This window comes from Cetorhinus maximus, chromosome 22 (genome assembly GCF_964194155.1).
Source record: "Cetorhinus maximus chromosome 22, sCetMax3.hap1.1, whole genome shotgun sequence".
Taxonomy (NCBI): domain Eukaryota; kingdom Metazoa; phylum Chordata; class Chondrichthyes; order Lamniformes; family Cetorhinidae; genus Cetorhinus; species Cetorhinus maximus.
In genome coordinates this window covers 5457660-5482354 of record NC_135900.1, presented here as the reverse complement: position 1 = coordinate 5482354, position 24695 = coordinate 5457660, and the positions used below count along the sequence as shown (strand labels likewise).

General features: G+C 44.6%; 1 protein-coding gene across 3 annotated transcripts in view; it reads right to left on the bottom strand.

The window, feature by feature from the left end:
* The window catches only part of utp20 (UTP20 small subunit processome component), a 126460-nt gene that overhangs the window by 32549 nt on the left and 69216 nt on the right, over nt 1-24695 (bottom strand). For all 3 annotated transcript variants that reach the window (XM_078567673.1, XM_078567674.1, XM_078567675.1), the window contains 11 exons: nt 21995-22221; nt 17532-17676; nt 15811-15898; nt 12362-12505; nt 9622-9675; nt 9365-9517; nt 8317-8472; nt 5641-5778; nt 4821-4958; nt 3857-3996; nt 2770-2858 (listed from right to left, as the gene is read on the bottom strand). In XM_078567673.1, the coding sequence (XP_078423799.1) occupies nt 2770-2858; nt 3857-3996; nt 4821-4958; nt 5641-5778; nt 8317-8472; nt 9365-9517; nt 9622-9675; nt 12362-12505; nt 15811-15898; nt 17532-17676; nt 21995-22221 (1472 nt within the window). The remainder of the gene's footprint in view (nt 1-2769; nt 2859-3856; nt 3997-4820; nt 4959-5640; nt 5779-8316; nt 8473-9364; nt 9518-9621; nt 9676-12361; nt 12506-15810; nt 15899-17531; nt 17677-21994; nt 22222-24695) is intronic.

The following is a 24695-nucleotide window of genomic DNA, read 5'->3' as shown; positions in this document are numbered from 1 at the left end:
TTTCACTAGGTGAGTTCACAGATTTAAGGTAAGGGGCAGGAGGTTTAGAGGGGATGTGAGGAAGAATTTTTTCACCCAGAGGGTGTTGGGAATCTGGAACTCACTGCCTGAAAGGGTGATAAGAGGCAGAAACCCTCAAAACATTTAAGAAGTATTAGGATGTGCACTTGAGATGCCATGGCATACAAGGCTATGGGCCTAGTGCTGGAAAATGGGATTAGAAGTACTTGTTTGACCAGTGCAACTCGATGGGCCGAAGGGCCTTTTTCTGTGCCGTAGACCTTTTTGACTGTATGAGTTGGTGACTGGACGGAATAAATTCACCACCAAAACAAAGGGAGAGATTAAGAGAGCTCTTTCCTGAAATGTGGGAGATTGTTGGGAAGCAGTGAGGGAAGAAGATACCATTATAGTTTATTTTGAAAAAAAGGAAAAGTGGGAATGTTTTTCCTTTATTCTTTCATGGGATGTGGGTGTCACTGGCAAGACCAGCATTTGTTGCCCTCCTGCTCTTCATTGAGCCAGGGTTGATCACCCAGCTTGATGGTAATGGTAAAGTGGGTATCAGTCAGGCCATGAGGTTACAGATCGTGGTTGTATACAATTCTGCTGCTGATAGTCCACAGCACCTCATGGACAAGTTGCTAGATCTATTCAAAATCTGTCCAATATAGTACGGGGTAGTACCACACAATGTGATGTAGGATACCCTCAATGTGAAGGCAGGGCTTCATCTCTACCAAAACTGTACAGCGGTCTCTCCTACCAATACTGTCTTGGACAGATGCGTCTGCGACAGGTAGATTGGTGAGGACAAGGTAGAGTAGGTTTTTCCCTTTTGTTGGTTCCCTCACCACCTGCTGCAGACCCAGTCTAGCAGCTATGTCCTTTAGGACTTGGCCAGCTGAGTCAGTAGTGGCGCTACTGAGCCACTCTTGGTGATGGACATTGAAGTCCCCCCACCACTCTGTGCCCTTGCCACTTCTAGTGTTTCCTCCAATTGGTGTTCAACATGGAGGAGTACTGCTTCTTCAGTTAGTTGTGGGGGTGGTAGGTGGTAATCAACCTTGCCCTTTCCTTGCCCATGTTTGACCTGATGCCATGAGACTTCATGGAGTCCGGAGTCAATGTTAAGGACTCCCAGGGCAATTCCCTCTCGACTGTATATCACTGTGCCCCCACCTGTGCCAGTCCTGCCAGTGGTGATGGTGGTGTCTGGGACATTGTCCGTAACATATGATTCTGAGAGTATGATTGGTGTGTGAGACAGCTTTCCCAATTGTGGCATAAGCCCCCAGATGTTTGTAAGGAGGACTTTACAGGGTCAACAGGGCTGTTGTTGTTGTTTCCACTGCCTAGGTCGACACTAGGTGGCCCGTCCAGTTTCATCCTTTTAGTCTTTACAGCGGTTTGATACAACCGAGTGGCTTGCTAGGCCATTCCAGAGGCATTTAGTGTGGATGTGGAGTCACATGTAGGCCAGGCCAGGTAAGGGCAGCAGAGTTCCTTCCCTAAAGGACATTAGCGAGCTAGATTTTATGATGATCGACAATGGTTTCATGGTCACCAACTGCTAAAATCTACTGAGGTTGGCTTTTAATTCCAGATTTACTAATTGAATTTAAATTCCACCAGCTGCCAGGGTGGGATTTGAACCCATGTCCCCACAGCATTAGCCTGGGCCTCTGGATTACTAGTCCAGTGGCATTACCGCTATGCCATCACAGCCCCAAAAAGAGAGGGGCAGCCAATGCTGGCCTAGCCAGCGACGCCCACATCCCCCATGGAAGAATGTGCGCGATGCTGACATGGCCGGCATTTATTGCCTATTACTAACTGACCTCGAGAACTGGTGGTGAGTCGCCACCTTCAATATAACTTAGCCTGTCGCTCGGCCATTTCAGAGGGTAGTTAAGAGTCACATATAAGCCAGGCCAGGCAAGGGCAGCAAATTCCTTTTGCTAAAGGACATTAGTGGGTTTTTTACAATAATTCAGTAGTTTCACAGTCAGCATTACCGATACTCGCATTTTAATCCATGGTTTGGAGTTTCTGCATGATTTCCACTAAAGACTAGCACAATCTGGGCAGAATCAAATGAAACAGTACTTAAAAACAGTGGAACTTTAAACTCATGAATTACAGTAACAACCAGTTCCCCTGGAGTCTCCATGGTTTTTAACACTGGCTCCAAAGTCCGTTTGCCCAAAGCAGGCTCCGACCACGAACCGAGCCACACCCTCCAGTCAGAATTGGTTTCTGCCAGTTCCACGAACACTGCGCCCGGTATCCCAACACCCAAGGTCACATGCATCCAGCATTAACGTCCTGACCTACACTGATCCAGGCAGCCAATTGAAGCCTGGCCCAGGTCTGTTTGTTTCTGCTAATGCTACGCATGTTTATAATTCAGTTTCAATCAACGCAGTTGATCTGCCCTGCTCTGCTACAGGCCAAGCGGCTGAAGAATGATTCATTTCCTGGCAATCCCATTATTGGTGGATGCTTTGTTCCAGTCGCCAATCAATTGCGATCAATTACACTGACCGGTTGCATTCATCCAGGGGAGGTATCACCTGCAGGTTTATGCAAACATCCCTGCGTGGAAACTGGGCTGTTGACTTGTATAGAATGATGCAGAGCTAAAGAGCAGGAGCAGGAGCAGGCTGTTCCCATCGAAACAGCAGGAGTGTGCACTGCATTCGGCCAATTGCGTCAGAGAAAACTTCAGGCCAACCCACCCTACAAAACAGAGTTTTAGACACTTACTTTCATCTGTAGTTGTCTGAAGCGCTTCCAGCTGCTTCTGCAGGCTCTCTGGGTCAAAGTGAAAGGCTTGCAACACGGACAGTAACAAACTGTATGAGAGAAAATTATCAGCACTAAGTAGAGAACGTAGAGGTGTCACTGGAAAAATCCACAAGTTACAGGATCATTTAAACAGAAAATTAACTGGTTTTCACACATTAGTTACAGGCAATACCAGGTATTATGGAGCATTGACCAGACTTCTGCCAAACAATAGCTTAGGGCGTCACACTTGATTCACGAAATAGTACTATTGCTCCTCAGGGCCAGAGTGATCGTAAGGACTAGATTCGATTCCCTGGATAGGATTAGGAGAGGAATTTCCCAAATTATCCCCCCTTTTAATCTGTTTTGTTGCCTCTCCTAGAATATCACATGCTTTTGGACCGGGGAGGAGAGTGTACATGTTGCTATCACAGTTGTTCGAGGCAGCTTAGACGAGCTAAAGGGTCTTTTCCTGTTCCTCACTGTTCGTATGTATGCTTTTTTTTTGTTTATTCTTTCATGGGATATGAGCGTCGCTGGCTGGGCCAGCATTTTTATTGCCCAACCCTAATTGCCCTTGAGAAGGTGGTGGTGAGCAGCCTTCTTGAGCCGCTGCAGTCCATGTGGTGTAGGTACACCCACAGTGCTGTTAGGGAGGGAGTTCCAGGATTTTGACCCAGCGACAGTGAAGGAATAACGATATATTTCCAAGTCAGAAGGGTGAGTGACTTGGGGGGGAACTTCCAGGTGGTGGCGTTCCCAACTGTCTGCTACCTTTGTTCTTCAAGGTGGTAGAGGTCATGGGTTTGGAAGGTGCTCTCTAAGGAGCCTTGTTGCAGTGCGCTTGTAGATGGTACACACTGCTGCCAGCCAGGTGGTGGAGGGGGTGCTGATCAAGCGGGCTGCTGTCTCCTAGGTGATGTCGAGCTTCTTGAATATAGTATTTAAAAAGAATGAGCTTCAGAGTGAGCGTTAGCCTGGCTTGTTTGGGAAAAAAAACATTGAAGAACCATTCATTAGTCTGCTCACCTAGTTCATCACTCTGGACCCCTTTTCCACATACCTGACTGCCAGTTTCTGGTTGATTTGTCCAGTCTGCAGAATGTGAATGTAGCGTTTGAGGTAATAAATATACGGTGACCATGAGAGATGTTTGCAGGAAGCTCCGACAAGTTCCACAGATGCCGTGGTCATGTTCTCATACTGGAGAATTTTGCAATGGAAAGATAAGCAGAAGAGATTGAAATGCACTGATTTTAGCCACCTTTTGCTTGGTTGGAAGTTATGCTGGAGTCATTTAAAGTGCCAGTCAGATCTACACTGGGGGAACTGTTCCCTTTCCTTTGGCTCTGCTAATGCTCATCACCAATGTCTTCCAGTTCTGAAGAAAGGTCATCGATCTGAAACGTTAGCTCGATTTTTCTTTCTCCCCACATAATGCCGCATGGCCCTTTGCGTTTCCAGCAAATTTCACTTTTACTTCTGGAGTAACTGCGTTCCCACCCTGGACACCGGACCTCAGGAAGGAGATACTGGCCGTGAAAGGAGCGCAGGACAGTTTCACTGGCCTCTTATTGCAAGAAAGACGGGGCATAAAAGTTGGGGAGTCTTGCTACAGTTGTACAGGGCATCGGAGAAACCAAACCTGGAGCACTGCGGACAGTTTTGATCTCCTTACTTAAGGAAGTGTTTAAAATAAGTTGAGGGGTTTGATTGGATATACAAGAGCTGTGCTCTGGGGTGGGGGAGGTCCAGAACAAGGGGGTAGAACATTAAAATTAGAGCCAGGTTGTTCAGGAGTGGAATCTGGAACACTCCCCCCGCCAAAAAGCTGCTGAGGCTGGAGGTCAACTGATAATTTCAAAACTGAGACTAATAGATAGGTAAGGGTATGAAAGGTAATGGAATCAAGGCGGGTGAATGGTGTTAAGATACAGATCAGTCAGGATCGAATTGAATGATGCAACAAGCTAGAGGGGCTGAATGGCTGCCTCCTGTTCCAATGTTACAAAGAATGCAATTCTTACCTTCAGCATGTTTTCATTGAACAGTGTTGAAGTAGCATATGGCAGAATGTAGTTCACCAGAGATTTAGAGGACAGAGTAATTTTCTCCTCATCAAGCTGCTTCGCTAGTTTTTTCAGGGCACGAGCTCTCCTGTGAATCTAAACGTCCAAGAGAAAAGAAAGCAAAACACTTGCATTTATATAGCATCTCTCATGACCACCCGACACCCCAAACGCTTTACAGCCAATTAAGTGCTTTTGAATTGTAGTCACTGTTGTTATGTAGAAAACATGGCAGCCAATCTGTACACAGCAAGCTCCCACAAACAGCAACATGATAATGTGCAAATAATCTTTTTTAGTGAAGTTGATTGGCCAGGACCTCGGGGATAAATCCCCGGATCATCTTCAAAATATGCCCTCCGTAAAAAATTTGTACTTGATGCAAAGAAATTATTAAATATGCCTATATTTAAAACATTTGCTATTTTAACAAAGGCTGTAACCCATTTCAATATAACTGCAAGGCGAATATAATAGGCATGTTAAGCATTCACTTATTAATATCACCTGCAGTCAATTCTGGACTTCCACAAAATTGCATTACTCATATTAATAATTGATGAAAAGCATGTTTAAACTGATACTTTGGTTGCATAGGCACATCACGCACTTCATTTTCCTCATTCCAATGATTTAGCCTCTATGCAACGGTAATTTGCAAATACTGCTAGTTTTGAAGTTATTTGGTCTGATCCTCAGCCACAATTAGACCCTACTCTTGAGTAGATTTAATCACCAATCTCTGTACATATTAAAATGAATTCCTTGTATCATGTACCTGTATGTGCTTCATATTCTCGAAGAAGTCCATCTCTGGATCGTGGTCTGTTAGCTGTACCAGGTCCTGGAACTCCAACCTTTGAGGGAATGCGCGGATTAAACAGCAAAGGAGTGTTGTGTATTCTTGTTGAACACTCTGTGATAAACCAAACAAAAATGGACAAAGGGAAGTAGGAATACAAATCAGACAAAGTGAATTGAGCACATCTGTGGTATAATTCAATCAAGGTGCACCCATGTAGGAACGTAGGAACAGGAAGAGGCCATTCAGCCCCTCGAGCCTGCTCCACCATTCATTTGGATCATGACTGATATTATCCACCTTGGCTCCATAAACCTTGCTGCCCTCTTCTATAAATCTCAGATCAATCAATGTGATCGAGATACTGCTTGCTTTTTTGTATCCATTCATCGGATGAAAGTTTTGTTGGAAAGGCTAGCATTTATTGCCCACCCACCCATAATTGTCCTTGAGAAAATGTTTCTTTAATTCACTCATTGGATGTGGGCTTTGCTGGCTGGGCCAGCATTTATTGCACATCCCTAATTGCCCTTGAGAACAGAGCGGCTTGCTCTGCCATTTCGAAATAGAGGTTTCAGAGTCCAATTAAAGGAGCAAGTTGGGCTAAGCACCATCTTCATAGTTTACAAACTGTGCAATAAATCACTCAGCACCCATACTGTGAGCTATGCGAGCGCTACTGCCAGGTTTAGCAATTTGCATACACCACCCCTGAGCAACAAGACATATGGTTTTGCTGCAATGAGCCAAATTCACATTGCAGTAAGTCACCCACTAAAGCACAACAGGCTCATTATGAATGCCTGGGAATAACACTGGGTTCCTCAGTCTCCCCACCATTCTGCAACAACAAAGTTTCCACTTGTAGACCATTCAGTCAGTATGAATGTCAAGGCAAATTTTGACAGCTCTACGTTTAACCCATGCAGCATTCCCAGTGAGTATACTCATTGGCAAAGCCCTGCCTGTGTTTCACACGTAACGATCCATCAACAATTGACCTGAACCCATCTCTGATGCAGCCCAATTCAATCCTCAATGTCTGGATTTTCAACTGTCCAAAAACAAGGAGTCATCTAAAATAAAAAAATTTCTCAGCTCATTCAATATTCTGAAAGTTGTACCCACCTTCAAGCTGTAATTAAAAATAAGGTGCACCTTTTCTGTTGGTCAGGGAGTCTAAAACGTGGGGGCACAGTCTCAGGATGAGGGGCCAATCATTTAGGACTGAGATGCGCACATATGAATTAGGAGCAGGAGTAGGCCCCTCGAGCCTGCTCTGCCATTCAATAAGATCATGGTTGATCTGAATGTAACCTCAACTCCACATTCTCGCCTACCCCCGATAACCTTTCACCTCTTTGCTTATATGGACACACGTGCAGAGAAATTATTTCACTCAAAGGGTTGTGAAACTTTGGAATTCTCTATCCCAGAGGGTTGTGGATGCTCCATCGTTGAATATGTTTAAGGCTGGGATAGACAGATTTTTGATCTCTCAGGGAATTATGGAGAGTGGGCAGGAAAATGGAATTGAAACCCAAGATCAGCCATGATCATAATGAATAGTGGAGCAGGCTCGATGGGCCCTGTGATCCACTCCTGCTCCTATTTCTTATGTTTTTATTTAAGGTTTAAGTATCAATATTTACAGCAATAAAGCTACTGCTGGCGTTTGGCTATTCATCATTTGTTACTACGATATTAATTTTATCTTATGTGTCGTGACCCTAAGAAAACTGGTGAACCCAGAGACACAGGGATTAAATTGCACTTGCCAGCAATTTAAGAGTTAAAGTTAACGCGAGCTGGTTCATAAACATTTATGAAACACTGTAAAGCGCTGCCAGAGTCAATTACATTGAAACAATATTTTGTTGGTCTGGTTGAACGCTGAAAACCGCATCAAGTTATTCAGTAATAGAAAAGCAAATGCTGGAAATCTGAAATAAAAGCAGAAAATGATGGAAATATTCAGCAGATCTGGCAGCGTCCGTGGAGAGAGTAAAACTGAGTTAATGTTTCAGATCGATGACCTTTCATCAGGATATAAGAGTCCTCATGAAGTGTCACAGACCCAAAACGTTAACTCAGTTTCTTTCTCTCCACAATGCTGCCGGACCTGCTGAATATTTCCAGCATTTTCTGCTTTTTATTTCAATGTATTGTATCTGTCTTTACAAAGGAAGATGACGTTTCCCAGGCTGGGGTAAGAGAGGAGGTAACTGGTGCACTAGAAAAATTTACAATTGGGGAGGTGGTGGTTTGTGAAAGGTTATCTTTACTTAAAATTGATGAGATACCAGGATCGGATGAGATGCATCCGAGGGTACTGAGGGGAGTGAGTGGAAATTGCAGAGGCACTATTGATAATCTTTCGAAGCCAGAGGACTAAAACAATGTGCAAGGTTACGAGGATAAGGCAGGGGAGTGGGACTAGGTAGGATGCTCTTTCAGAGAGCCAGTGCAGACTCAATGGGCTGAATGGCCTCCTTCTGCACTGCAAAGATCCTGTGATTCTGTATTCAGTTACAGTTTGCTCTGGCACGCTAGAATGTAGGTCATACATCACTGGTGTAGTGATGGGGCACATCAGCTGCAGTCATACTTCTCCCCCCTAGGTTTATCCCTTCGCTTATCCCATTATTTTACCTCGATCTTTGACTTCAGGCAGTTCCTTAACGTCTCCAGCAGTGTGCGGGTGACCACCTCCTTGTATTCCTCTTCTGAGCAGTCAACTGAAGCGACTCTTTGAACAACTGCACTCAAGCAAAGCGTTGCACTGTCACTTAGAGTCATCTCACCCAGCTGAAAGAAAAACGACAAGGAAAAGGTTCATTCACCTTGTTGCAGGATCAGGCAGCACTGTCCTAGTAACACAGAAATAAGGTAAACAGGGGGAGGGTCGTGATTTGTGCTTGGGCATTTTAGGTGGTCTGCACGGTGAAGAATTTGGTTGCAAAGGAATTGGCCCAAGATTCTTTACAAGTGAATCCGATCGTAATACCCCAGCTCCTCCCACTCATGGACTCAATCTGATTTCCCTGCCCTTTAACTAGCTTTGTTTAACCCATCTTGGTAAAACTAGGATCAATATCATTCCTAAAATTCAAGCTCTCAAGTATGTGGGGCTTTTGTGAATCTTGAGTGGATTTTCAAACCATGACTCAATTGGACATTGCTTAAACAACTTACTAATAATACGCCATTAACATAATAACATGTCCCAAGGCGCTTCACATGGGCATTATAAACAAAATTTGACAGAGCTACATAAGGAGATATTTGGTCAGATGACCAAAAGCTTGGTCCAAGAGGTAGGTTTTAAGGAGTGTCTTAAAGGATGGGGGGGGGGGGGCGGGCGGTGAGATTTGGGGAGGAAACTCCAGAGCTTGGAGCACAGGCAGCTAAGGGCACAGCCATCTATGATGGCGCGATTAAAATTGGGGCTCCTCAAAAGGCCAGAGTTAGATGAGTGCAGGCATCTTGGAGGTTGTGGGGCTGGAGGAGATTACAGAGAAAGGGAGGGGTGAGGCCACGGAAACGGGAACTTAAAAGGCACTTAGAGAGATACTGCATTCCCCACATTACTGAAACATTGATCTGCATAAATCCTCCCACCAGTTTGAAGAGTTTCCATCTTCTGGTTTTAGGAAAGGAAGCTGCTGCGTAAACATGTATTGCGAGGTTCTATACAAACCTGAATGGAATAGAAGCAGTTGTGCATGACTGGAATCAGGTACACCATATCCAACTTTCCCATCTCTTTGATAGAGTTGGTCGCGAGTTGGAATGCGGACAGGCGAGTGTCAAAATCAATGTCGTCAAGGTGTCTTCGATCAAAGGCATTTAACTAGTGAAAGAAAAAGCGATTGGGTCAGAGTTGGGAAACATCATTTAATAAATGTAAACTTTGTGCTAACAATTAGACAAAGTTTGAGGAAAGCTTCACCTTACCTTAGTGACGATTTCCGCAATATAAGCCAGACTGCCATCCAGATCTACCAAGGTCTTTTGTTTCAAAACAAAAAGGAAAGGCAAACAAATAAAACAAATTACAAAAGGTTTAACAATTTTAAATTTAATAAGGCGGATTCTTGTTGCCAACTGAGGTTCAGTGTAACTTGAAATGCAGTGGAACAGGAATAGGCCATTTGGCCCTTCGAGACTGTTCCGCCATTTACTCACATCACGTCTGATCTGCATCTCAACTCCCTCTTGGTTCCCTAACCCTTAATATACTTACCAAACAAAAATATATTAATCTTAGTTTTAAAAATTCCTATTTTGATCTCCATCCTCAACAGCTTATGGGGGGCGCTGGTGGTGGTGATGCGGGGGTGGGGGTGGGGGAAGAGTTCCAGATTTCCGTTGTACTCTGTATAATGAAGTGCTTCCTGATATTCTGGCTCCAACTCTGTGGGTAGGCAGGCTGTCAAATTTATGTAAACTATATTGACTTTTCTTTCGACTTACAAGAAGCTTGACAGATTAACATCTATCAAGGCCAGTCATTTAAATACTCTGGCTACAACAGCAGGTCAGAGGCTGGGAATTCTGCAGAGTGTGTGTCACCTTCAGACTCCCCAGGGCTTGTCCACCATCTACAGCGATTAAAATTGGGGATGCTCACACTCAATAAGACAGGAGTCTGATGGAATACGCTGCTGCAACTTGCCAAGAATCCACAGACATGCACCTTCCAAGCCTGCAACCTTTACCCCATAGAAGGACAAGGGCAGCAGCTGCATGGAAATGTCCTCAGCTGCAAGTTCCCCTCTAAGTCACACGCCATCCTGACCTGGAACTACATTGCCATTCTTCCACTGTCAATGGTTCAAAATCCTGGAACTCCCTCTCTAACAGCACTGTGGATGTACCTACACCGCATGGATGCGGCGGTTCAAGAAAGTGGCTCATCACCACCTTCTCAAGGGCAACTAGGAATGGGCAATAAGTGCTGGCCTTGGCAGCGATGCCCACATCCCGTGAACAAATGAAAAGAATGGTGCGAGGGGTGGACTTCTCCGACAATGCCAATGATACTGGGCGAATACTTTACTCACAATTCCTGGGCATTTTTAAACACACAAGTTTCTAGATGTGGGGCTTTGTGCATTGCTCTGAATGTAGTCTTCAAATGAATGTTTTGAAACAAAAAATTAAGTTAATTGTCAGACATGTTACTGTCTTTAGCTTTTCACGAATCTCTTGTCGAAAGGATAAGGAATTATCCCAACAGGAGGGAGCTGACCCACCGGAGGCGAAGGAACTGAAGAGTAAGGTAGTTTAAGAAGACATAAATTAGCAAGTTTCCCCAATTTGTTTTCAAACTAGCTGATGATTTTTCAGCCAGCAGTCTAACTCACCCCTTCCTCGCCTGTGCTTCATTTGGAATAAACGTACCTGAACATCCTTTAATGTATGTGGTTGCCAATTTTCAACACACTTCAGGCTGCATTTGTGCAACAAGCATCATCAACACCGACATGAATTACTTTTGCTCCACACGGTTGCTGAGCTGGGGCTTGAACAGAGTCCGGGACAAAGCAGCACGGGGAGCGCAGCACTTGTTAATCGCGCCGCTGAGTCAGATCAGGAGCGCGGACTGCAGGTCAATACCGCAACTCCTGAAGCTCAACGGAAAAGCGAGTGCTGAGGAATTCGACTGCAAAGGAAAGCTGGTAATTGGGCCATCTTGGTCCAATCTCACAAAAAAACATTGGCAAAAGCTCAACAATATCAGGGTTGCTACTTCCGACTCTTCACTTTTCTGTTCCGTGAAATAATACCACAGCTTCTGTGACCCTTCATGTTGTGTTTAATGCATTCACTCTCTATCACTAGACATAACAGTATCAATGACAATCCGTTTCAATCTCCACATTAATCTGAATGACATAACAACAGTTTCACAAGAGGGCTAACCTTTATAACAACACGAAAAAACAATGCTCACAATCTGAAAACACCTGGGCAATCAGACCCGACACCGGCTCGAGACTCTGACTATGGATTTTCTCTTAATATTAACTGTATTACTTTAAGTGGAACTAGCGGTGTTTATTGTGACTGGGCTTACAATGGGGTGCGGCGTGCAAGTAATTACAAAAGATAGATCAGATAAATTGATAGAGAGAGAGAGAGAGAGAGAGAGGTCAGGGGGAGACGGACAAAGAAAAATAAATGCATAAAGCAAGACTCACATTTCTACAGCACCTTCTATTGATGTCATGTTTGGAGTGCAGTTACTGTTGTAATGTAGGAAACATAGCAAACTCCCAAAAACAACAATGTGATAACGGCCAGATAACCAGAAAATGTTTTTTTTTAAACTGATATGGATTGAGGGACAGGGAGATCTCCCCTTCAAAATAGTGACCATGGGATCTTCTACATGCACCCGAGGGGGCAGGCAGGGTCTTATTTTAACACCTCATCTGAAAAAGACAGCATTCTCTGACAGTGCAGCACTCCGTCAGCACTTCACTAGGAGTATTGATCTAGGCTTTCTGCTCAAGTGGGACCGTAACCCACAACCTACTGACTGAGGGGCGAGTGTGCTCCCCCATTGAGTCACGGTTGACATCTAAATAATTAAAAATATAGACAATTAGATAAGCAAAAATATACAACTTAGAAAATGTAATGCAATCATCCAAATACTGTGACTTAATTAGTTGCTGCAAAATCATACCTGAAAGACTGAACACAGAGTCTGGCGGGAAAGCTTGTTCTGGATGACAGAGAAGAGGGCGGCCAAAGGCTTAATGAAGGTAGAAGGGTTTGAGCAGTGCTGCAGGAGGTTCTGAATGGTTTGCAGGATGTCAATCTCAGTGTCCTTTGGGAATTACAGACAATGATGAAACAGTCACCTTGTAGTACAGAACTTGAATATTGCTAAAAAGAGAGGCATGTTGCTGAAGCTTTTCACTTTGCACTCATCAGGACAAATACAAGAATGCCAAATTTCAAACGATCACAACAATTTATACTACAGGAGGAAAGGATTGGTTGGCAGGTCGACTCCGATTGGCCAAAATGCTGCCATCAGGAAAGTAACAGGGAACTATAAGCTCCCAGGTAATTCAAAAAAGGTGCAAGGCTTCAACAAATTCCTTTTGACTGTGTTTCCCTTTGCAGAGTACAGGCCATATTCAACTAGCCCATGTCTTCAAAACTCAAAGCAAAATGTCTGTTGTTAGATGTGATTCCGCATTTGGGCAGCACCTGCCAAACAATCCCGAGTGCGCTAATAGCTACACTAACAACCAATTTAAGACAGTCGAGCGCCTAATGTGACTCATTTATACTTGTGAGAAGTGACCATACGTTCATACACAGGGACCTGTCCTCTGCAAACAAAAGGAATATGTTCAAGCCTTGCTCCTTTTTTGAATTACCCAGGAGCTTGGGGAACCTATAGTTCTAGCTGCTTTCTCCATGGCAACACCTCAGCCAGAGTCTGCTTGCCAAACAATCAGCACCCTTTTCACCTGTAGTATAAATTGTTGCGATTATTTGAAATTTGGCATTCTTGTGTTTGCCCCAGTGAATGCATATCAGAAAGTTTGGGCATCCTGTCCTTTCTTTTAACAAATGTACAATGATAAGACTCAAAAATGTATTTTATTTTTTACAAAAAATGATTATAACACTACAGCAACTTGCATTTTTATAGTGCCCCATTACCCTGATAAATCACCTCAAGGCACTCACAGGAACAGTTTTCAGACAACATTTGATGCAAACATTCACTGTCAGAGCCCAACACATCAGTGCAAAAGATAAAGCTGAAGTATTCGCAACAATCTTCAGCCAGGAGTGCCGGGCGGATGATCCATCACAGATGCCAGTCTACACCCAATTGATTCACTCTACGTGATATCAAGAAACGGCTAATGGCACTGGATACTGCAAAGGCTTTGGGCCCTGACAAAATTCCAGCAATAGTACTGAAGGCTTGTGCTCCCTAACTTGCCACGCCTCTAGCCAAGCTGTTCCAGTACAGCTACAACACTGGCATCTGCCTGGCTATGTGGAAAATTGCCCAGGTTTGTCCTGTACACAAAAAGCAGGACAAATCCAACCCAACCAATTACCGCTCCATCAGTCTACTCTCCATCATCAGTAAAGTGATGGAAGGGGTCATCAACAGTGCTATCAAGCAGCACTTGCTTAGCAATAACCTGCTCAATAACGCGCAGTTTGGGTTCCGTCAGGGTCACTCAGCTACTGACCTCACTACAGCCTTGGTTCAAACATGGACAAAAGATCTGAACTCCCGAGGTGAGAGTGCTGCACTCGACATCAAGGCAGCATTTGACTTGAGTGTGGCATCAAGGAGCCCTAGCAAAACTGGAGTCAATGGGAATCAGGGGGATAGTTGTGGTTGATGGAGGTCAATCATCTCAGTTTTAGGACATCGCAGCAGGAGTTCCTCAGGGTAGTGTCCTAGGCCCAACCATCTTCAGCTGCTTCATCAATGACCTTCCTTCCATCATAAGGTTAGAAATGGGGAAGTTTGCTAATGATTGTACAATGTTCAGCACCAGTCACCACTCCTCAAATACTAAACCAGTCCATGTCCAAATGCAGCAAGATCTGGACAATATCCAGGCTTGGGCTGACAAGTAGCAAGTAACATTCTCGCCACACAAGCGTCAGGCAATGACCATCTCCAACAAGAGAGGATCTAACCATCGCCTCTTGATGTTCAGTAGCATTACCATCGTTGAATATCAACATCCTAGGGGTTACCAGTGACCAAAAACTGAACTGGAATAGCCATATAAATACTGTGGCAGCACAGCAGGTCAGAGGCTAGGAATGCTGCGGTGAGTAACTCACCTCCTGACTCCCCAAAGCCTGTCCGCCATCTACAAGGCACAAGTCACGAATGTGATGGAAGACTCTCTATCTGCCTGGATGAGTGCAGCTTCAACAACATGCAAGAAGCTTGACAGCATCCAGGACAAAGCAGCCCACTTGCTTGGTACCCCGCCCACAAATACTTACTCCCTCCACCATCGACGCATAGGGAAGAACTTTCTGGTTGGCGAGCGGGGGTAGAGCCTGCTCGCCAACGTGTAAAATGACACACGGCGACTTCGGGTGGGTGTCCCGACATCACCGCGCATCATTTAGATTTTCAGTTCGAACTGTATTTAGGAAATATATCGCCGTTCCTTCACTGTTGCTCGGTCAAAAATCCTGGAACTCCCTCCCTAGCAGCACTGTGGGTGTACCTACACCACATGGACTGCAGTGGTTCAAGAAAGCAGCTCATCACCACCTTCTCAAGGGCATTTAGGGATGGGCAATAAATGCTGGCCCAGCCAGTGATGCCCACTCCCCATACATGAATAATAAAAAAAAGTAGTGGTCTAGAATAAGGAGTCAGAACCAATGAAGCAGTAAAGAAGTTTAATGGCTAATATTGTTCAGTCATCTGAAAACTGGACCAATTATTAATAACTTATCAGTGGGTTCCAGAAATCCATCTATTCCAAATTACTTAAAGCTCTCCACCAATTCATTGAATCATACACCACAGGAGGAGGCCACTCAGCCCATCATGTCAGTGCCAGCTCTTTTGAAGGAGGCATCCAATTAGTCCCACTCCCTCCGCTCTTCCCCCACAGCTCCTGCAAATCTTTCCTTCAAGTATTTACCCAATTCCCTTTTGAAAGTTACTACTGAATCTGCTTCCACCGCCCTTTCAGGCAGCGCCTTCCAGATCACAACAACTCACTGTGTAATTTTGTTTTTAAGTATTCATCTCCTCTCTGGTTCATCTGCCAACTATCTTGGAGCTGAGCCCTCTGGTTACCAAACACAGCAAAAAAAAAAAGGATGAACAATTCCTCTTGAGCTTCCCGTACCTCACAGCCTCCTTCTAACCCTCAAAGTTGTTCTTACACAGTCACTGAAGCTCTTGAACAGAAAGACAATTCACCATCTCTCACTGTCCGTCTGTCTTTACTCCCCCGATCCCCCTCCCCCACTCCTTCCTGGAGAGGGCAGCTGGCTGGGTTTTGACAGCACCAATGCTGTGTCCCTATTCCTCTTTAATCCTGCACATTAAATGTTTCAACATGCCCCACACGCAACCTGGTAGGAAATGCTTTGTAAAGAGTCCTTTACCTGTGATGTGTTTGGCTTGGAGAGATAGGGCATCAAGAGGTTGATCAGAACTGAGCTCTGCTCCTTATCCTGTACAAACCGACTTATTCTGGAAAGAAATCAACAGATAAAGACTGTGCAGAAAAATCAACTTTGTGATATTAATCTGTAATGTCGCCGAATTACTCAGGTTTAACACAAATTAATTTCTTGCATATGTAAAAGGGTGTTTAAAAGCTTCCGAATTCAACACAACATTTCCAATGCAATTCCATAAAATATACCAGGCTTGCTCTGTACAAAAATATTTTAGGAAAGTAATTTTAAGAACATCGAGGAATCCCTTTAAGGGAGTCTTTGCCGGGTATTTGGATTAGTTGCCATGGTTTGTGCAGCTCTGTGCTTGATATTCAGGTTTGTGCTCCACTGTGGAGCTGTGTCGGGCAGAGGGGAGGTCCAATTCGTGAAATCAGCCCTGGCACTCCTCAAAAATGCCTAAAAGGCATTGGAAAAAAAATCAGCAATGGTCAAAAGCAGCAGTGTGGACTTAGAGGAACTGCAGAGTCAGTCAGCTCGCCTCGAGTGAGGGAGACTAACAGGCAAGGGAGCTCCTCGGTTTGATCGTTGACCTGCGTTAAGTTAACGGATGCCAATCAGAGCAGCAGAGAGAGGCCAAGTAGCCCCGTGCCCTGTGATCAGCGAGGGGAAGCCATCCACTTTCCCGGTCCCTCACTGTGCTCTCCAAGGGGTCTGCCGGAAATGCCAGTGTACGGGCATGGGCAGAGGAGAGGGCTGGGTGCTCAGCTCCAATGACCCAGGGTCCCTCATAGGGTCAACAAATCCAACAATCCTTTCAATAAATAACACTTGGGCAAGAGGCCGGAATATTCTTGCGGAACTAAACAAGGACAGAAATTGACCTTAGGGAAGGAGAGGAGGAGAAGAGAAAGATTGAAGGGAATAAGAATGTTTTTTTTTAAAAGATAAACCCAGCATAGAAATGCACGTTTGTTCATTCAAATGCCCCATTCCCTCTGTGAACTCTCCCATACTCCCGGTGATCTTCGAGCAGCAACTCGCTCATTCAGCACGCAATCCACCACCGGCGCACAGTGGCAGCAGTGTGTACCTTCCGTAAGATACATCGCAGCAACACACCAAGGCTCCTTTGACAGCGCCTTCCAAACCTGTGACCTCCAACACCTTCGGTGAAAGCGGTGGTCTGGTGGTATTGTTACTGGACTGGCAATCCCGACACCCAGGGCAATGCTCTGAGGACCCGGGTTTGAGTCCCAGGACGGCAAATGGTGAAACTTGAATTCAGTAAAAAAAAAGACGAATTAAAAGTCCAACGATGATTATGAAGCCATCGCCGGTTGTTATAAAAACCCATCTGGTTCACTAATGCCCTTTAGGGAAGGAAATCTGCTGTCCTTACCTGATCTGGCCTACATGGGACTCCAGGCCCACAGCAGGTTGACTCTTAAAATGCCCTCTGAAATGGCCTAGCAAACCACTCCATTCTCAAGGGCAACTAGGAATGGGCGATAAATCCCATGAATGAATAAAAACAACAAAAAGGACACCACATGCTCAAGAAGGCAGCTCACCTCCACCTTCTCAAGGGCTGTTAGGACGCTGGTCCTGCCAGTAGTGCTCCCAAGAATGAATTTTAAAAAGAACAGTGAAGGAAATGAAATTATTTACAATAGAGAAAGGGTAAATTTGAGGGGAAGTTGTACCTTGAAAGGATACTCAGATCTTTGCTGACTTGCGTCCGGAATTTTTTCTTCTTCATCCGTTCTGTATTTCCCACGGCCTTGTTGAGGTGTCGGAGAATAGCGGAAATATGAGGCAGAATAAGACATGTCCCCATGCTCAGAGAATCTATACAAATAAACCAGAGAACACTTCAGCAAACAGGGCTTAAAATGAATGGAGTCTGCAAAAGCCCTCATTTATAAAGCAGTTTTCATCTAAAAAAAAAACAGCATCTGATGGTTAAAGGTGGAGACAAGTGGGAGGAGGGAATGGAGTCCAAAGGTCCGCTATCTCATTGCTGTTTGTGGGATCTTGCTGTGCACAGATTGGATTCCACATCTCCCCACACAACAGCAGTATTTAATTGGCTTCAAGTTACAAGCAATTGCTTGTGAGATTCTAGTGCCTCCCAGTAGGTCATGTCATTAGGCCAGCGGTCTGCAGAACCAAAGAAAAGCCCATAGATTGACACGCCTCTATCAAATTTTGAATGAACGATTAATTACTTCTAGGCAATTCATTAGGTGGACAAGTGAACACATTGGCAAAGGTCAGGATGAGGCTATCTGGTTGCTGTCAACGCCCTGCCCCAGTGTACAAAAGGAAGAGGGGAAGAAAAATCAGTATTGCATGAAACATGAACTCAACTGATGAGAGATCATATAGAGAATGCAGGAGACACTCAGCATCTTCGGAGCGAGGCAGGTGGGTTAACGTTTCAGTTTTTACGTGACACTTTGCCAGAACATTAACCTTGGTTGGTGATGACGTACACTCCACCAGTGGAGATATAACTCTCAGTGCAACCAATTCACAGAAAGCGACTTCACTCATTTCAGACATTCAGACTTTCTCCCCTATTCATAATGATACAACTGACACTTCACTGAAACCTCCTATTTTGAATAAATGATCCCTTTCGGGCAGTTTGTGTGTGTAATGCACTGTGATATTTTCATTACTTATTGTAAAGCTTCATGCTTCAGGAGTACTACGAATAGAGGAGCACTACGTATAGAGGAGTACTTAGTACAGAGGAGCACTAAGTACTGAGGAGCACTACGTACAGAGGAGCACTAAGTACTGAGGAGTACTACGTATAGAGGAGCACTACGTACAGAGGAGCACTAAGTACTGAGGAGTACTACGTACAGAGGAGCACTAAGTACTGAGGAGTACTACGAATAGAGGAGTACTACGTACAGAGGAGCACTACGTACAGAGGAGTACTACGCACAGAGGAGCACTACGTACAGAGGAGCACTAAGTACTGAGGAGTACTACGAATAGAGGAGTACTACGTACAGAGGAGCACTACGTACAGAGGAGTACTACGCACAGAGGAGCACTACGTACAGAGGAGCACTGCGTATAGAGTACTACGACGTATAGAGTACTACGACGTATAGGAGTACTACGTATAGAGGAGTACTACGTATAGAGCAGTACTACGTATAGAGGAGTACTTTGTATAGAGGAATACTACGTATAGAGGAGTACTACGTATAGAGCAGTACTACGTATAGAGCAGTACTATGTATAGAGTACTACGACGTATAGGAGTACTACGTATAGAGGAGTACTACGAATAGAGCAGTACTACATATAGAGGAGTACTACATATAGAGGAGTACTACGAATAGAGCAGTACTACAAATAGAGCAGTATTACGAATAGAGCAGTACTACGAATAGAGCAGTACTACGTATAGAGGAGGAGAGCTTTGTCCAGAAGGAGCAGCAGTGTGGTGGTTAGGAACTAGATTGGCAAATCTAGAGATTGAGAGTTCAAATCCCAGCACAGTAAGTGGTAAAATTGTACTCAATAAACCTGGTAGAATGCAGGTTGTCAACAAGTGAAAACGCTGAACCAAGTCACTTGGTTATAAGTGAAATGCAGATGACCCACTATGTTGCAAATATACCAGCTTCAAACACACATCCCAAGAACAAATTTAAAATTTTACAACACAGGAGGCTATTCAGCCCATCAGCCATGATCTTACTGAATGGCAGAGCAGGCTTGAGGGGCCGAATGGTCTACTCCTGTTCCTATTTCCTATGGCTGTGTCGGCTATGTGACAGAGCTATCCAATTAGTCCCATTCCCCTGCTCTTTCCCTGTAGTCCTGCAAATTTTTCCCCTTCCATTATTTATCTAATTCCTGTTGAAAGTTACTGTTAAACCTGCTTCTACAGCCTTTTCATGCAGTGCACTCCATACCATCATAACTTGAAAAGAAATTTTCATCTTCCCCCTCTGGTTCTTTTGCCAATTACTCTTAACTGAACGAGCACCCACTGTTCAAACTCCTGACTGCAACTCAGGCTCATGGAGCTGATAACCTGATCCAGAATTCTGCCTTTGTGGGAAGTCTGCCCCTGCATTAAGGTGCTGGACCCTGCTCATCCAAGCCCTGAGATTACAATAAATAATAAAAGAAAAACAGAAAATGCTGAAAAAACTCAGCAGGTCTGACAGCATCTGTGGGGAGAGAAGCAGGATTAACGTTTCGGGTCTGTAAGACTCTTCTTCGGAGCCTCTGAAGGGTCACACGGACTCGAAACGTTAACTCTGTTTCTCTCTCCACAGATGCTCTCAGACCCGCTGAGTTTTTTCCGGCATTTTCCGATTTTATTTCAGATTTCCAGCATCCGCAGTATTTTGCTTTTACCGTGAGTCTGTCAATTCGCTTCTGCATAATTTACAGTGGCTACAAGCTGGTGGTTAAAAGGTCTGGAGCATAAATTATTTAAATTTAATTTAATTTGTTTGTTTTTTTTTGGATGTGGCGAGGCTGACATTTATTGCTCATCCTTATTACCTCGAGAAAGTATCGGTGGACCTTCCTGTACGATTCCTGTACCTACTTCAGGTTTGCTGGTTAATTAACAAAAACTTAGTGCTGTCACTGACGAATTGTAAATTAGAGGTTTCGTTACTGATGATACGATGATGCTTATACAGAGCTCGTATTTTTAATCCTTCTTGTAATACGCTCTGGGTAAAAGCTGGTGACACGGTGGGAAACTATGGTTTGGGCCTTCATTGGCCAAGCGTTTTATTGGCCTGAAAAGGTTTAAAAGGGGCCAAAATCGTCAAAAGTAAACTTCAACAGAAACCCCAGAGTTTGAAAGCTGGCAGCCTGGTGTCAGAAAAGGTAAAACACCTTAGCACGATCTCAGAGACCCAGATGCAGGCACAGCTAAGGCAAAACAGCAGTCGCTTGATGGTACAGAACCTGAGTACCGCTGAAAAAAAAAGAGGCATATGGTCAAAACTTTTCGTCTTGCACTCACCAGGATAGATGCAAGAATGCCAAATTTCAAAGGGCATAGTGTAAATTGTTGCTCCCTTTGAAATTTGGTATTCTCGCGTCTGTCCTGATGAGTGCAAGACGAAAAGCTTCAACAACATGTCGCTTTTTTCAACAACACAAAATAACCGCCAAAGGCTACCATGTTTCTCTTGCTTTGGCCAGGCACTAGCAGTGAAACGCTTGCCAGCTGATGGGTGGCTGAGCATGGAAAATCCCGAGGGTTTGACCTGGCTCGGGTGGGCAGATCGGTAAATGACATCTTTTGTAACTGGACCGGTCAAATAATAGCGAGGTAATGATTGGGTTAAATTGGTCTCCACTGGTAATGCTGTGTAAAGGGGGTATAAAGGATTCCCTGGGAAGGAAAGAATGTTTTTTTTTCTCCCCTTGGCCAGAGAAGGTTCGGACCCACCCTGCAGTCGAACCCTCGTTGAGGGGGCAGGCTGGCAGAGGGACTACACATGTCTGCGTCATACTGGCTGGCGCAACGGCACCTAAGGGCATGACCAGGAAATAATTACGTGGAAACGATGCTTCTGCCCAGGGTGTAAAGCGGTGATGCTGTTTGTGCTTTGATACTGCTGCTCGGGCACTAGCATGTGTCAAGTCTTACTTATACTGAATAAAACAGAACCACGGTTGCCAATAAGGTTTATCACTTCGGAATGATTTCGGAACATGAGAATAAGGGGCTAGAGGGTTAACTGATTCCAAAATTCCAATATTCTTGAACCACTGGCATTTATTGCCCATCTCTAGCCATCCTGAGAAAGTGGCGAGGGGGGGGTGCCCTGCTTCTCGAACCACTGATAGCGGATTTGATATAACTCCGAGTGGCCTAATTCAGACAGCAGTCAAGAGTCAACTACATTGGTTTGGAACTGGATGGCAAGTTTCCTCCCCTAAAAGGGTGTTAACGAACCAGGTGGGTCTTTACGACAATCCGACAACTTCATGGTCTCTTTTACCGAAACCTGCCTTTTGTTCCTAGGCTTTAATTTTTAAGTTGAACTCCGGAGTTAATGCTGCCCTGGTGGGATTCGAACTCTCGTTCTCGGGATTATTAGTCCAGTAACATAAACAACTGCCTCAAACCATAGCAATATAATGCTGGGAGCTGCAGTACCTTCTGCAACGGCGGACGGCTCTAGAAAGACTGCGTCGTTCACGGTCAGGGCGCTCTCCTGCTCTGTCGGCGTGAAGTCAGGCGTGCTCAGAAGACAGTCAACAATATCCATGACAACTGTTGCCACGGGTTCTGCGATGCCCTTGGCTGACAGCAAGGCAAAGACATTGGTCAGAACGTCGGACGCTGGCTGATCGGGAAGCTGTTTCGCAAGGAGCGGGAAGTACCTGGAAAACATGCACAACAAGGTCATTAAACCACACAATGCAGTGCGGCCAGCACACCAGCAGGAGATGCTGCTGCCCAACTTTTCTTCATACATCATGTAACTTTAATACAATGTTCAAAGTTACCCAAGAATCAGAGATTAGACATAAAGCTTCAAAAAGACTGGAGTCTTTTTCCACCAGAATAGAAAACATGAACCTAACAGAATTATTTAAAAATCATAAAAGGTTTTGAGAGCATAGATAGTGATATTGTTTATGCCATTGGCTGTTGGGGACATAGTCTGAGGATTCTCACTAGAAAAGAGCCAAGTTTAAAGAAACATTTTGCACCAAGGTCATGAAAACAGGGAATGTTTTAATACAAATGGGCTATTGAACATTGTTGACCGGCACGGTTTTGGCTAGTTACTAACAGGGGGAGACACTGGCATAGTGGCAATGTCACTGGGCTAGTAAATCAGATGTAATGTAATTCCTAAAAGATTTTTTCAAACAGCCACATGCCTCGAAAGTTACTGTTATTGGCAGAACTTCAAATAGTGCAATTAGAACCAGTGCCAAAACTGCTGAATATTATTATTCTTGAAGTGCAAATGAGCAAGCCAAGAAGCATTCCAGCAAAACACCGGCAACCCCTGTTCACCTCTCAGCCAAATTCCCAGCTAGATATCCTTGCCCACAAATTTCCAACACAAAACCATGTTCATAGAATGATACAGCGCAGAAGGGGGCCATTCGGTCCATTGAGCCTGTGTTAGCTCTTTGGTACAGGTATCCAATTAAACCTACTCCCCTGCTCTTTCCCCGCGTCCCCGCAAATTTTTATCCTGTAAATATATATCCGAGGTCTTGTGGTGCAGTGGGTAGCGTCGTTGGCCAGAATTTTCCCGTTGGCGATTTGGGGGCGGGGCCCGCTCGCCGACGGGAAAATGACGTTGGGAGGAACCCCCGACATCATCCCGGTCCCTTTAAATTTTCAGGAAGGCGGGCGGACAGCGAAATCAGCTGTCCGCCCGCCGACCTGTCAATGGCCAATTGAGGCCATTGACCGGGTACTTAAAGTCATTAAAGGCCCTGCCTGTCCAACCTTAAGGCTGGCGGGCAGGCCGGGAGCCTCGGCGGGCTTCTGATAATACATGAAACCTCATCCACTGGCGGAATGAAGTTTCATGTTCCTTTTTAAAAACTTTAATAAATGTAATGTTATATTTATTAACATGTCCCATCTTGTGTGACAATGTCACATGAGGGGGACATGTTCAAAAAATAGAAAAATAAAAATATTATTAAGTTTTTTACACTGTCACTAATTTCCCTGAGACAGCACTTAGTCTCAGGGAGCAGTGCGCTCTTTGACAGCTGGGGATTGCCATCGGGCAGGCCGCTGGGCGGGGCCTTAATTGTCCCGCCCACTCAAAATGGCCATGGTCCCCATTTCAGCGGCGAGGGTCAGCTGTCCGCCCGCTGCTGAGCCGGTGGGACCCGCACGCCCAACAAGGGCAAAATTCTGCCCCTTGTCTCTGAGTCAGAAGCTCCAGGTTCAAGTCCCGCCCCATGAAAGAATAAAGAAAAAAAAATAGAAGTTTCCATTAGTTACTGATCAGTGGAACCTTCAGTTAGTTACAAACCAGTAGTTCTTCAGCTAGTTACTAACTTACACAGGCTTCAGCTAGTTACTAACCAGCAGAGGTTTGTCAATTAGTCACTGATCAGTAGAGCCTTCAGTAAGGTACTGATCAGCACAGGCTTTGGAGTTCCAGGGGTTTATCCATCAGTTACTAACCATTACAGTCATCAGTTAGTTACTAACTAGGAGTGGCCTCCCTTGAAGTTGGGTCATTAACTGCTGATTAAGGCCAATGCCTTGAGATAACCCTTCAGATAAGCTGACTTTATAATGGGTGTTCCATTTAAAACGAGACACTGCAATTCCCACAGGTTCCGGGATCTGTGTTTAGCAACACCAAGCACGTTGAAAACCAATCACACAACAATGTAAAATAACCCATCAACCTATATAAAAAATGCTGGAAAAACTCAGCAGGTCTGGCAACATCTGTGCAGAGAGAAACAGAGTTAACGTTTCGAGGGCGTATGGCTCTTCTTCAAAGTGAAAGAGAAGTAGGAATGGAATGGATTTTACACTGTTTAAGAGGGTGTGGAGCAGGTGGAGACAAATAGGTCAGGGATAGGTGGGAGCTCAGGAAAGAATGACAAAGATGTCATGGATACAAGGCAAAGGCAGTGTTAATGGTCGTGTTAAAGACTAAAGAAGGTGCTGATGGTGGCATAAAGATAAGATAGCAAAATGTGTTAATAGCAGAACAAGGGTCCGCCCTCTGTGAAAGCACAACATAAAAACAAGTGACTGATGGCCCTGTGTGTATTAGGTGGGAGGCGGTGGTTTGGGAAAAAGGATAATTTTTTTTAAAAATTAATAAGTAAAAATAGGTCAATAATAAAAATATAAA